The sequence below is a fragment of the Notolepis coatsorum genome, assembly GCF_963971535.1.
Source record: "Notolepis coatsorum genome assembly, chromosome: 19".
Taxonomy (NCBI): Eukaryota; Metazoa; Chordata; class Actinopteri; order Aulopiformes; family Paralepididae; genus Notolepis; species Notolepis coatsorum.
In genome coordinates this window covers 24,436,622-24,451,382 of record NC_140183.1, presented here as the reverse complement: position 1 = coordinate 24,451,382, position 14,761 = coordinate 24,436,622, and the positions used below count along the sequence as shown (strand labels likewise).

The following is a 14,761-nucleotide window of genomic DNA, read 5'->3' as shown; positions in this document are numbered from 1 at the left end:
TTTAGAATAGCATAACGATTATGATAACGAAGAGTATACTCACAGGACTCAGCAGGCTCATCCCCCTTTTCTGACCCTGTGGATGAAACACAAACAAAACACATGAGCATTAACTGTTGATTACTACTTACCACCCTGGGATAAGAAGCTGAGAGGGAGAGAGAGTGTGAGTGTGTGTGTGACCTTGGTCCTGCTCGCTGGGTAGAACCCCCAGTGAGACATCGGTCACGTTCTCAGGGTTGAGGTGAGCGATGGCGTCCGAGATCCTGTCCAGGGAGATGAGGGCTTCAGCAGCGTACAGGTGGCCCAGAAACCTGGAAGACACAGCAGGGGGAGGGTTAGAGGGAGATGAGGGCTACAGCAGCGTACAGGTGGCCCAGAACCCTGGAAGACACAGCAGGGGGAGGGTTAGAGGGAGATGAGGGCTACAGCAGCGTACAGGTGGCCCAGAACCCTGGAAGACACAGCAGGGGGAGGGTTAGAGGGAGATGAGGGCTACAGCAGCGTACAGGTGGCCCAGAACCCTGGAAGACACAGCAGGGGGAGGGTTAGAGGGAGATGAGGGCTACAGCAGCGTACAGGTGGCCCAGAAACCTGGAAGACACAGCAGGGGGAGGGTTAGAGGGAGATGAGGGCTACAGCAGCGTACAGGTGGCCAAGAAACCTGGAAGACACAGCAGGGGGAGGGTTAGAGGGAGATGAGGGCTACAGCAGCGTACAGGTGGCCCAGAAACCTGGAAGACACAGCAGGGGGAGGGTTAGAGGGAGATGAGGGCTACAGCAGCGTACAGGTGGCCCAGAACCCTGGAAGACACAGCAGGGGGAGGGTTAGAGGGAGATGAGGGCTACAGCAGCGTACAGGTGGCCCAGAAACCTGGAAGACACAGCAGGGGGAGGGTTAGAGGGAGATGAGGGCTACAGCAGCGTACAGGTGGCCCAGAAACCTGGAAGACACAGCAGGGGGAGGGTTAGAGGGAGATTAGGGCTACAGCAGCGTACAGGTGGCCCAGAAACCTGGAAGACACAGCAGGGGGAGGGTTAGAGGGAGATGAGGGCTACAGCAGCGTACAGGTGGCCCAGAAACCTGGAAGATACAGCAGGGGGAGGGTTAGAGGGAGATGAGGGCTACAGCAGCGTACAGGTGGCCCAGAACCCTGGAAGACACAGCAGGGGGAGGGTTAGAGGGAGATGAGGGCTACAGCAGCGTACAGGTGGCCCAGAACCCTGGAAGACACAGCAGGGAGAAGGAGGCGACAGGGTTAAATTATTAAAAGGGAAAACGTTTTTAGAAGCCTGTCCTACCAGGGCCCCTCTTAGGGTATATATGGGGCATTTACTCTAAATCGCATAGAGGTATGTTCCATTTTAATTCCATTTACTTGGTCCAACTATAACTACAACTATGGAAGTCATGTGGAATAGCTTTCCGATGGTTTCAAAGTAAAGCTCCATTGACTTGCGTTAGCACTGCCAATGAATACTAACAGAAGGCTGGTGCCAATTTCTATCAAACAAGAAAACTGACATGTAAACTTTTAGAATATTCTGCTATGGGGCTTAATTATTAGTCAATGAGGCAGGCTTCTAAAAATCCATAGCTTTCCCTTTAACCCTTGTGTGGTGTTGTTCAGGTATGTGGGACCCGTTTCAATGTTTACTAAGAAATTATATAATGAATAATTTTGTATTATTGCCGAGACTCATTGGCCTTGGCTAATTTTCTGTGAAGAACATATAAAAACACATAGTCATTGTGTAAGTAAATATGGTAAAAACGAAACAAAAAGGTTCACTGTGTACCTTCACTGTCTGCCTCCACCTTGTTTCAATTATATATTTTCAAGATAAACATGATTTATTCCATTCACGTCTTAATAGATTGTAGAAAAATATATAATAATAGACATCACATTTTATCACAAAAGATGAATAGCAATTGTATTGATAAATGTTACAGGGGTACAAATTGTTATGGCTTTATAATTTTAAAATCCCAATAATGTTGTGGGTCCACCAGACCTAGGCCTGTCGCGATAAGCAATAAATCAATTTATCGCCCGATAATTAAAATGAATGCAATGATTTTGACGGGCACGATTAATTGCTATTTGCGTGTTTGTTTTAATGAGGCGGAACCAGTACCTCTCGTCAGTCACTCTCCGTGTGGGGAGGCGGGCCGCTGGCGTACAGCACGGGAGCTCCTGTGAGCACCATGCGTATGTTGGGCAGTAGCAACGCTACATAGCTTAACTACATTTCTCAATAGCGTTGCTCCTTTTGAACCAAGTAGCGTTCTTTGTAGTGTAGCTATTTTTAGACCCAAGTAGTTACTCGCTACTGCCCGGAGAAACTGGACTGCTAAATAAAGATTAAAGATCTAGCGTTGATGCTATTCAATAGGGATGGGTACCTTTCACATTTGAACCGATACGGTACCTGTGAATCTATACCGGTACCCAACGGTACCTTTTTTCGGTACTTTAGTCTCTAAAAAATGTATTTACCTACCTCAGTCGTGAAAAGAAATATCAAAACTTCAAGTAACTACACTTTTGACGTTTTCGGCTTGCCATTGCCCGACTGCTTTGTTGTTGAATCAAGTAAAATCCTAGGTAAGCATATATTGTGTGTGTGAACGTTGACATGAAAAGAAAAAAAGGTTAAAAAATAAATAAAAAGTGTAAAACATTTTAATTTCTTTTTGGGGTATCTCACGTGAATCGATACTCTGTAGTACCGACGTGTTTCGGTAAGTACCTTTAAAAGTACCGAATTCGGTACACATCCCTACTATTCAATGCTATCAACATTAGCTATATAGCTAACCAACGAAATACATTGTATAACATAGCTACAACACACAATAACGTTAATAGAATTACATGCATCATTGTTTACAATGAACGGGTGGGGCTAGTCAAAGGACTGGACACAGGGACAAGTTAAACATGAATTAACAGGCAGTTTCGAGTTGCGCTGTCGTGCCTACGCACCACAGGGCTATTCTATTATATACGGCTTTGGCGCTTCCTCCTCATCGTTGATTGCCTGTAGTAGCAGCATCTAACGTTAGTAGCTAACGTTAAAACTAACCTAAAGTTAGTTGTTCACCAACAATCTCAACATTTGTTTTATCATTAGCTCAAAAACACAGAACCGGACGAGACAAGTTGTCCGCTCATAGGTTCTGCTAGGATAATAACAACAATACTTCCAATCCGGTCGGTGGGTTTCAAAATAAAAGAGCAAAGTCTAAAACACCGGAAAAGACGTTTATTTTGTACAGCGTTTTCCTCCACGAGTACTCGAGTACATCATGTGATCAATCTATCTGGATTCTTTTTGCCCATCCCTAGTTTATCCTGTGCTGAAAAGTCTCCATTCCAATAGAGATAGTATATATTTTGGTGTTTATTTGATTATTGTTTCACTGCCTTTTATTTATTACGTTTCCACAGTTTTTTCTCACACTTTATTAACATTTTGTACATGGTACCGCAAGGTACATTAATAATACAAGTACATGTTAAAAGGATGACACAAAAAGCCAGACAGAGGGCTTGTTTCCAGTTTCAGTTTGTTTTATAATAAACAATCAAACTGAGCATTTTTTGCATGCCTATTTGTTTGGTGGAAACTTGATCATGAAGTTGATAAAAAAAAAGTAGTGTCGATGTAGCTAGCTATTTTTGCCATGTTGCTTGTAGTGTAGCTTGCTACATTTATCTGGGGATAGCTATTGTTGTAGTTGAGCTATATTTAAATCGAGAGTAACTGGTAGTGTAGCTTACTACATTTTCCAAGTACCTTGCCCATCACATAATCCGCGAGCCACGGTAAACAAACGCGAGCCACAGTTAGGGTGACCAGGTGTCCCGCTTTTGGTTGTACTGCACAGCCATTTGACCTAATGTCCCACGTCCTGCATATTGAGAAGATGTCCCTCTTTTCGAAGCAAAAAAAAAAAACATGAGTCTAAAAGCCCCTTCCTACAGTAAACCTAGCAACCCGCCTCTTGTCCACACACATTGCTCTGCTCGTTTTATCATTCTCTCACGGAGATAAAAATGGGAACGAGGTTACTCTGCTTGTGACGCTACCTCATATCGCAGATCTGATTGGTTAGGTAGTCATTTAGGATATTTAAAATGTCTTCCAATGTTAAATAAAGGTTTATTGCACTTTGAAACGGTTTCCTTGCATTATTATGCTATTATCATTATATTAGTAAAAAAAAATAAAAAATTAAAACTTTTGGGAAATAAATTTTTCAAAAAGAAAAAAAATCTCAAAACCACAATAATATCACTTATCGCAATAATTTCTGGGACAATTAATCGCCCAGCAAAATGTGTTATCGTGACAGGCCTAACCAGACCTGCGACCATTGAGTGCAAAAAGGCAAACACCACAAGGTTTAACCATTTCACTACAACACTACATAAGGTTAACCCTTTCACTACCACACTACAGATGGTTAACCTTCTGTAAGTGTGGTAGTGAAAGATCAACCTTATGTAGTGTGAAAGTGTTAACCCTTTGTAGTGTGGTATCACAAGTTTGGTGATAACTGCATCTGACCAATACAGGAGTCCTTACTTGAGGGATCCGGAGACCTTGGTTTGGTGAAGGAGCTTCTCTGCGTGGTTCAGGGCCATGAGGTTGTCTCCCAGGGCTAACGCAACATAGGCACTACAGGCCAGGATGGAACACCTGGAGGACAAGAGAGCAGACACAGACGAGACAAACCTTTACATACCAAGGCAAAGACTAGACAGACAAACCTCTACATACCAAGCCAAAGACTAGACGGACAAACCTCTACATACCAAGCCAAAGACTAGACAGACAAACCTTTAGGCTACATCTCCACAGAGCCAAAGACTAACAGAAGAACACAAGGAACAGACACGAGAAACAGATGTTGGAGGTGAGAGGGGAAAAACAAAGTGACAAAGTGAAACCTGGGAAATAACAGGAGAATCAGGAATGAGAACTAGAACGCCAGGTTACCTGAGGTTCTCCACCTCTTGTTTTCTAAGGGGTGACGACGGAGCGGCAGACAGGAACTTATCTGCCTCCTGGCCCTTCCCACTGGAAAACACACAGAGCATTCCATTATTAGAACATGACTCCATAGCGTCAATTAGGACTGGGCGATAAGGTCTATTAATCTTAAAATCCCAAGATCGATCGTTTAACCTCTTAAGCCCGGAGCCCTATTTTCTGAAAATCCACCTAAAATACATACCTAAGTAAATGGAATTTTGCTCCACTTCTACAAGGTCCATTTGCATGTTCTTGGTATCTAGGGACATCTATGGACCTCAGTGAATGTATTCCCAGTGTCAGAAATAGTGTGTCTATTACTAGGCTTGCTCATTCAAAATGGCAGATCTCAGAGAAAATATTATCACATTTCAAAAACTAAAATCTCACTAATAACACAATAACAAACGGTACCGGACCGCACGGGTGGAAGAGGTTAATCTACACCGTTTAAGTGGATGCGTGTAGATTTTCACTAAATGTTATTTCTAACATTCTCTAGTCTCTAGTTTGCCTGCTGTCATGCATATGTCTCTAGTTTGCCTCCTGTCGTGAAGACGTCTCTAGTTTGCCTCCCGTCCTGAAGACGTCTCTAGTTCGCCTCCTGTCCTGAAGACGTCTAGTTCACCTTCTGTCCTGTAGACGTCTCTAGTTTGCCTCCCGTCCTGCAGACGTCTCTAGTTCACCTCCTGTCCTGCAGACATTTCTAGTTCACCTTCTGTCCTGCAGACGTCTCTAGTTCACCTCCTGTCCTGCAGACATCTCTAGTTCACCTTCTGTCCTGCAGACGTCTCTAGTTCACCTTCTGTCCTGCAGGTGTCTCGTTTGCCTCCTGTCCTGCAGACGTCTAATTCACCTTCTGTCCTGTAGACGTCTCTAGTTTGCCTCCCGTCCTGCAGACGTCTCTAGTTCACCTTCTGTCCTGCAGACGTCTCTAGTTCACCTTCTGTCCTGCAGCCGTCACTAGTTCTCCTTAGTTCACCTTCTGTCCTGAAGATGTCTCTAGTTCACCTTCTGTCCTGAAGACGTCTCTAGTTCACCTTCTGTCCTGCAGACGTCTCTAGTTCACCTTCTGTCCTGCAGCCGTCTCTAGTTCACCTTCTGTCCTGCAGACGTCTCTAGTTCACCTTCTGTCCTGCAGACATCTCTAGTTCACCTCCTGTCCTGCAGACGTCTCTAGTTCACCTTCTGTCCTGCAGACGTCTCTAGTTTGCCTCCCGTCCTGCAGACGTCTCTAGTTTCTGCTGAACTACTATGGAAACTCAGTTGACCAAATTACTTTTTTTTTTTATCTTTTGACAACAAATGCAGGTGCCCTGAAACCAGCACCATGAAGCCAAATTGAATCTATATTGAAATCGGGACTTTGTGAATTGAAATCGATTAGAATTGTGTAATCAGTGCCGATACTGGGGCCTACTGGACAATATGAAAAAAAAATTATTCACAATATACAGAGGGACTTTTCCTTTAATAATTTCGCTCTCGCAGTGAAACTCCTCTGTGAAAAGAAGTGGCTGGCGACTCCACATGTATCGGAGGAGGCAATTGGTATGCCTCATCTCCACTAGCCAGGGTTTAGCCGTGCTGTGGCATGTCTGGCACACAGTGAGCATCTCCATTGTCTTTAGAACCTTTGCCTGGCAGAGAACTGAGCCAAAGCCGGCTGGGACTGTCATATCATCATAGTTTAACTTGTGTACCATAGTTGTGATTTTTAAAGATTGCCTAGCAATCGGAGAGTTTACGCAATGGAGATGTGAACCCAACCATACCATACCTGGCCATGGCTAGCCCCAGCCAGGCTGAACATAGCTAATGGAGACATGGAGTCTACATCACTCCCAGACCAACAGTAGGGCAATGACCAAAAAGGGAATTGGCATAACTAAATTGGGAGATGGGAGAAAATGCCAGAAGGGACCAATATTGTGAAGTAGTTTATCTCAGTACAGAACGAGTATCTCTGGAGACCCTGCCGAGTGTACAACTGAAAGGACAGGTGAGAGGTGGTGTGTGTTCCTCTGACCTGCAGGCGTCGCTGTTTTCACTGCCACTCTCTGTGCTCCCCGACTGGCTTGAGGTCTTGGAGCTGTTCTCCGTCTTGACCTCCTGCTGCTGGTGCTCGGGGAGGAGCAGGAGGGCGTTCCGCAGACAGATGGCAGCGAACTCCATACTGGCCACAGGGATGGCTGCTGACTGGCCCTCGCTGCACGAACACATAACACATACCAAAACACCCAATATTGGTACCAAATTCGAAATAAAATAAAAACAAATCGATGTGCCTTTTCCAAAAACATGAGCATAGTCTTACATCTTTCAGTCACAATATGATGTAATAACTTAACATGATGTGCTCCTATGTCGCCCTCTACTGGACAATACTTGGAATGGAGGAGAGACAGACCTTGATTGATTGATTGAAAAGTTTATTAAAAGATTGCAGAATGGGTACAGTACAGTACAGCTCAATACATACAATTGTTCAGGGAATGCAGACCAGAGAAAGACTTTCGTCTTGTTTACATCAGGGTCCCCCATTTTCAATTCATCATAACATATATGACACACACGACATACAGATAGACAGTACTGCTACATCTATACATTTATGACATACCAGATTTGCAAATACAGTACTGTTTGTGATACAAAAAGTGTCCAGAAAAGTGTATATACATTTGATGTAGAAACTGTACATTGGAGGAGGTTGGGTAGGTGGGGTGGGGTTGGGTGGGTGGGACTGTACATTGGAGAGGGGGGGGGTTGGGTAGGGGGTGGGTGGGGGACACTGTACACTGGAATACTGACAAAGCCATACTTGGTCATTTACTGTACAACTGGTTTAGGACATTTGTAGGGGCCAGTTTCGAATTGCAGTCTCCCGTAGGTGTTCTTTGAGTGTTTTTGAAAGTGGGTAGTGAATGATTCACATTCCTTTACAGCTTTGGGTAGGGCGTTCCACATTGATGTGGCATAATTGCGAAACGTGTTTAGTCCCTTGTTTGAGCCGAATCTGGGTTTAACATGATTTGTGGAGATCCCTCTGGTGTTGTGATCGTGGTATTCACTGACCTTTGGGAAGTATTTTGACATGTACATGGGTACCTTGGACGTGTAGTGTATCTTGTAGACCAGGCCCATTGCAAGTTGCTGTACTCTGTCGTCTACTCTAAGCCATCCTAGGTTGTCAAAGTGGGCAGGGGTGAGATGGGTTCTAGGAGTCAGGTCAACTAGTTTGTTTTGAGATGTTTGTAATTTGGTTTTTAGTGCCTTTGAGGTGCTTTGGTACCATGAGGTGCAAGCATAGTCGTAGTACCCTTGAATGAGTGCTCCTGCCAGAGTCTTCAGGGTATTCTTGTTTACCAGAGAGGAGATCCGGTACAAGAATCGAGTTCGTTGGTTGACTTTTTTTTATTACATTGGATGCCATTTTGTCACAGGAAAGATTAGCCTCTAGGATGGAACCCAGGTAGGTAATTTCATCTTTCCTTGTGACAATATTGTCACCCACTGTAACTGAGAAGCCGTCGGTCTTGCTGAGTTTGTTATTTGAACCGAAGAGAATGGACTCTGTTTTGCCCATGTGTAATGATAGTTTATTATCGGCGAGCCATATGCAGATTTTGCCTAGTTCCGAGCTGAGGGTTCTCTCAACCTGTAACTTGTTCTCGTCAGAGACCAGCAGGGCTGAGCCGTCCGCAAACAGGAACAAGTTGCAGTCACAAGCTGACGACATGTCATTTGCATAAATTAGGAACAGTAGCGGTCCTAGTATGCTTCCTTGTGGAACACCACAGCTCACTGGGAGGGGGGGGGGGGGATAGGGTACCGTTTACCTCCACCATCTGTTCTCTCCCCTCCAGGTAAGATTGTATGCAGCTCACTGATAGACCATCAAAACCAATTGCTTTTAGCTTGTCAATCAGAATGGTGTGATTGACAGTGTCGAAGGCCTTTTGTAGGTCCAGCATGACCATGCCGCAGTATTTGCCCGCATCCACCTCTTGTTTGATGTGGTCGTTCCCTGTAGGTAATGTTCTGACTGACCTGTAGGTAATGTTCTGACTGACCTGTAGGTAGTGTTCTGACTGACCTGTAGGTAATGTTCTGACTGACCTGTAGGTAATGTTCTGGAGAGACTGACCTGTAAGTAGTGTTCTGGGCAGACTGTGATGCCAGGACGATCTTGCGATGATAGCCCTGTCCAACAACAGACTGAACGATGCCTTTTTTACTGGGTAGACCCTTGTTCTCTTGTTCAGAGCCCTGGAAATAGTCAAAAGATAATATTGAATTAGGTGCTTGCCAGAGAACCTAGAGTATAATCTCTTTCAGAGCTGTTAGGACAACTAGGAAATGACACCAATTTGGGTCTAGACCTTTTCTAACTTTACAACACAAACATTCTAAACAGGCCCTTATTTATTTCCTGTTGCAATGTTTGTTAACTGCTATGGGATGGGCATTGATTTTCAAATAGTCATTACATTATAAAAAAGGTTTATGAGACTATCGTTTAGTCTTTAAAAATATATATTTTCCCTTGTTTTTAGCAGCACTTACACTGTGTAGTGTATTGAGAGGGGACCCTATTAACTGTTACACCACTGAAATGGGCATGCTGGTGGGAGCTCGCTAGCTAACCAGGTAGCACAACAGCTGGGAGAGGCTCCGTCTCTAGAGTACGGTACATTCAAGAAAGATGAGACCAGAGATGTTGCACTTTGTTTCACTAAGCTCACACCTTTCAAGCATCAATGTTGTAACTCTCGGAAATCGGACTGAATGCTTTTGTTCCCGGAAATAACGTTGCACCTGGTCCGACTCCCAAATATCTAACGGTAGCTGTTAGCTATGACAGCAGCCAGCCAGCTCGCTTGATTCTCTCACGTTCGCCATTAAGTAAAAACAACAGTTTCAATAGTTCCCAGTGACTACTGAATAGACATTTCGCCCATCCCTACTAATAGCTAATGTTTGCTAGAGTAGCCGACAGGAAATAAACTGGGGCCAAAGCTGCCCCTAGCAATGGAATTATTCTGGAAGGTCTATAAAATCTCCAATCTACCATTCATTCATTATAGAATCTTCAAACTGTATATCAAAGGGCTAGTCCATATTGTTCATGTTTAAAAGCACTGTTCTTGGAACAACATATTTGCATTGTTCCTTTAAAAAAAATAAAAAATAAAAATTAATAGGAAGATTGAACAGGTGCATCAGAGGGGATCCTTGCCCTGATTGGATAGACCAGTGTTTCCCTTGGGTAGCTGAGATGGAGGGAGAAAAAAAGACATTCCCTCATAGTTCTATGGTTGTTCCTACTAGTGTAGTGGATGTTGTTCCCTCACATAGTTCTATGGTTGTTCCTACTAGTGTAGTGGATGTTGTTCCCTCACATAGTTCTATGGTTGTTCCTACTAGTCTAGTGCAGGGGTTCCCAAAGTGGGGGTCGCCAGATGATTTAAAAAAAAAAAAAAAGTATGCAGTCAGGCCACTGAAGTTAGAAGCAGGCCAGGCCAGTGTCTCTAGTTGCAGCAGCGCAATAGTTAGATAACCTAGGTGAGGAACAACCAGGAGATCACTGCAACTCACACAAGTTGGAGAACTATCTCTCTCTCTCTTGCTCTCACACACACACAAAGGGAGCCGCATGTGATTGGTGGAGGCGGGACCCTTACAAAAAACTGTTGTTGCTAATCATTGACACATGCTAGCCTGTAATAATCCCCCCAAGAAAAATCTACTTTGCATTTGATATATTGCAAATATATGCCATCACACACACTGGCATTTAAAGGGTTAGATTTATAAAATGAATATGTGGTGTTATGATCAGGGCTGAAGTTGAATAAAAGATTGTATTTTTTTCAATCTGACATTACAAAAAACAGAAAATCCATCAAAATCAGTGTTGTTGCTAATCATACATATGCTAGTCTGTTTTTTAACAATAATTTGTGATGCCATCACAAACACTGGCATTTAAAGGGTACAAATTAAAAAATGCCTGCACCAGAATGCAGGAAATGAAGTCTTTGTAACAAGAAATGTCCTGGTGGGGGACCCCCAGACCCCCTGCTTAAAAAGTGGCCTGACTGGGGCTATATTTTGCACTATATTTCCTGGTCTGAATGATTTCCCCAGTCCGGCCCTGGTTAAAAGCCTCCAATGCTTATTAGTGTGTGTGCATGTTTCAACCATACATTTCCATTTATAATTTTATATATATATATATATATATATATATATATATATATATATTATTATTTATATTTTTTATCCTCCTATAATAGTGGGGGTCGCGGCTCTCTGACACAGTTATTTGGGGGTCACGGCCTGAAAAGTTTGGGAACCCCTGGTCTAGTGGATGTTGTTCCCTCACATAGTTCTATGGTTGTTCCTACTAGTCTAGTGGATGTTGTTCCCTCATATAGTTCTATGGTTGTTCCGACTAGTGTAGTGGATGTTGTTCCCTCACATAGTTCTATGGTTGTTCCTACTAGTGTAGTGGATGTTGTTCCCTCATATAGTTCTATGGTTGTTCCTACTAGTGTAGTGGATGTTGTTCCCTCATATAGTTCTATGAATGAATGAATGACTTGAATGACTTTATTTGACAATATAAAAAATAAACATGTGACAGAAAAGCACAGTCAGGATATACTGCCAAGGATGAAACACAAAAAAACTCAGAGCTTATTTCCATTGTGGTCCTTGTGGAGGGGTAGGGGAGTGTGATGCTTATACATGCATCATAGAAAAAACATGACATCACAACACATCACATATACCATTTAACATTTATATACATAACAGACTCATACAACATGCAAGGTGCCTTAAGCTAAGTGTCTAGGTTAAGTAGTCCCTTTTGAGCCATGTCTTCAGGCTGGACTTGAATCTAACGGCATTGTCTACGATTTTCAGGTCACTGGGCAGACTGTTCCAATAGATAGCTGCTGAATACAGAAATGACTCCTTCCCCATACAACTTCTGAATCTGACTGGCACAAAGTCAGTTGAGCTGCGCCTAGTTGGGTATGCATGAGTGTCCCTGATTCGGTTGAAGTAGTTGTTGAAGTACACTGGCACTACCCTGTGCACTATTCTGTGAACTAGGCACACCCCTATCTGGTTTACTCTGTCTTCCACCTTAAGCCATCTCATGATCTCAAAGTGTGATGGGTCAAGGTGGGTTCGGGCAGGTAGCCTTAGTATTACCCTGATTAGCTTGTTTTGTGAAGTCTGTAGTTTTATTTTCTGACTTTTGGGGCCACTGTTGTACCAGGAGCCACACGCATAGTCATAGTGACACTGAGTGCTCCAGCAAGAATCTTCATCGCTGACCGATCTAGAAAATTCTGGCTAGGTATCTAGTCCCGTTATTGATCTTTGTAAGTGCTTGGTGAGCCATGCTTTCCCCTGATAAGCTGTTTTCCAGGACGCAACTAAGATATTTCACAGATGTTTTGTCTGTGAGAACAGTATCTCCTATTCTAATGTTAAAACCTGGCGATTTTCTGAGCCTGAACTTTGACCCGAATAGAATGGACTTAGTCTTCCCCACATGGAGGGACAGCTTGTTGTAGCCTAGACCAGGGTTTCCGTTAGAAAAAATTGTTGCCGGTCTCCGTGACCTGCAAGATTTCAATCTACCGGACAAATGAGATTAATTCCGGTCAGTTTATTGAGTTTTAAAACAATTGATAGGCAGGCTATATAAAGAATGTCATCCTCAAGACATGTAGATTTATAATATTATTACTTAAAACTAGGCTACTTTTGCGTATAGTCATTAATTAATATATTCCAAATAAAATAAGTCCCTCGATACTCCGTGCTGCTGCTGACTTGAAATAAAATAGACCGCGTATCTGTGGGCAGTCGGTCCGACACTAAACAGCAGTCTGTTATAATCACATTTTTATGAGCTAACGAATTCCGTTATATTGGACATTTGTATTAATTATATCAAGCGAAGAACTGAGAAAGCAGAGAGACGGCAACATTATCGTGGTTTGCGTGACGACTCTCTCCACCTCGCAACGACTTATTTGCAAAGAGTATGGCGCTGCAGAGAAGCTGATTTAGCTGTTATTGGCTCTTTTCTGGGAACCGCACAGCAGCGCCCCCCACCCAACATTGGCTGAAAATGGCTGAATTGGAGTACTGCTGGAATACTGCATTGTGCTGTTGCCTCTCAGGCTCTGCAGCTTCACATGCACTCGCACACCCAGCACTAAGCTCTCGCTGACGACGTCGTTGTCATTATTAGAAGCAACGAGGAAACAAATGTAATGATCGTTTCGTTCATCGCATAGGCTATTTAATTTTAGCCTATTTTAATACAATTCAAATAATCAAATTGTGCTTAGACTCAGGGAATTATTTTCACCGGACATTAAGACCGGAGATATTAAATATGTCGGACTTAAACAGATTTTGCCGGTCAAATACCGGTAATTACCGGCTAACGGAAACGCTGGCCTAGACAGTCGCTAACCTTCTCTAGTTCTGCACTCAATGTCTGCTCAACCACTTGTTTGTCTTTGTGAGACACTACTAGTAAGGCGGAGTCATCCGCGTATAAAAAAAGGTCACATGAGCAAGCTGCTTTCAAGTCATTAATATACAGGAGAAATGGTTGTTCCTACTAGTGTAGTGGATGTTGTTCCCTCATATAGTTCTATGGTTGTTCCTACTAGTCTAGTGGATGTTGTTCCCTCATATAGTTCTATGGTTGTTCCTACTAGTGTAGTGAACATGGCTCACGTTACAAAACCAAGAGAAAGACAGCATGACTAGTAGAGGTGTTCCGATACTAGGGCTGACCTTGAATTATTTTTTTTAATTCGAAGCTTCGAGATAAAAAAAAATTAAAACATCTTTTATAAATATATTTTTTTTATGTTGTGGGACTTGTACAGCACTTTGTCAGTGCTGTAAAGTTTAAACCTTTTTAAATCTTAGACAAACAAAACACTTTGCTTTCATGAAATATTGTAAGCCGTCATTTGAGGTTTTATAAAAGCAGCACAATGAACACACATCGGTCAGTGCCGAGTCCGACCTCATCTTAAATAACAAACAGCATTGCTTGTTGTAGTTAACACATTGGGTGCCGGGGGTTGTGCCCATCATTGTACCCAGTCTGCCACCGTTGAAAGCCTATGGAGATGTTTACCTTCTTTGCAGGGCTATAACTTTTTAAATTGTATTGCTATATTGACATTACTATGGCCCATTCAACATCGATTATCTATCGTTCAGGATGTGGGAACGTTATATTTTTTCATTCATACATTGTTGTGTTAATACCATCTAGAATATAAGTATGTTTTTTAAGGTTTTCTGCTGTAATTATTCCAAAAACAAACGTAATAGGCCCTGACGCATATGATAGATTATCGGTTGGCGTTTCTTTCCTATACACGCTATATTAAAAAATTCAAATGTATATGATTGGTATACATTATGCTTCATCATGCGTGAAGGAAAGGGGGGGGGGGGGTTATAATTCCTTGATAGTCAGTAACGGCATTATTTAGTATGGGTTGATATGTTGAGCAGATGGTTTACAGTGAAATGAATAAACAATCAGGCTGAAAATAACGTTAGTGTCCTTTGTCTGGATCCACGTAACAAGATATGACTGCCGGAGGGATTTCCTCGACGCACCGATCGGCGCTTCCGGTTTTGGCGA

The 14,761-nt window shown here is 43.0% G+C and overlaps 1 protein-coding gene across 1 annotated transcript in view; it reads right to left on the bottom strand.

Annotated features, from left to right (window-relative positions):
* cnot10 (CCR4-NOT transcription complex, subunit 10) overlaps positions 1-14,761 on the bottom strand; it is a 53,261-nt gene that overhangs the window by 9,779 nt on the left and 28,721 nt on the right. Inside the window, exons 11-16 of the mRNA XM_084335748.1 lie at positions 9,200-9,321; positions 7,079-7,258; positions 5,014-5,094; positions 4,600-4,713; positions 184-314; positions 44-76 (exon numbers count right to left, since the gene is read on the bottom strand). Of these exons, the coding sequence (XP_084191874.1) occupies positions 44-76; positions 184-314; positions 4,600-4,713; positions 5,014-5,094; positions 7,079-7,258; positions 9,200-9,321 (661 nt within the window). The remainder of the gene's footprint in view (positions 1-43; positions 77-183; positions 315-4,599; positions 4,714-5,013; positions 5,095-7,078; positions 7,259-9,199; positions 9,322-14,761) is intronic.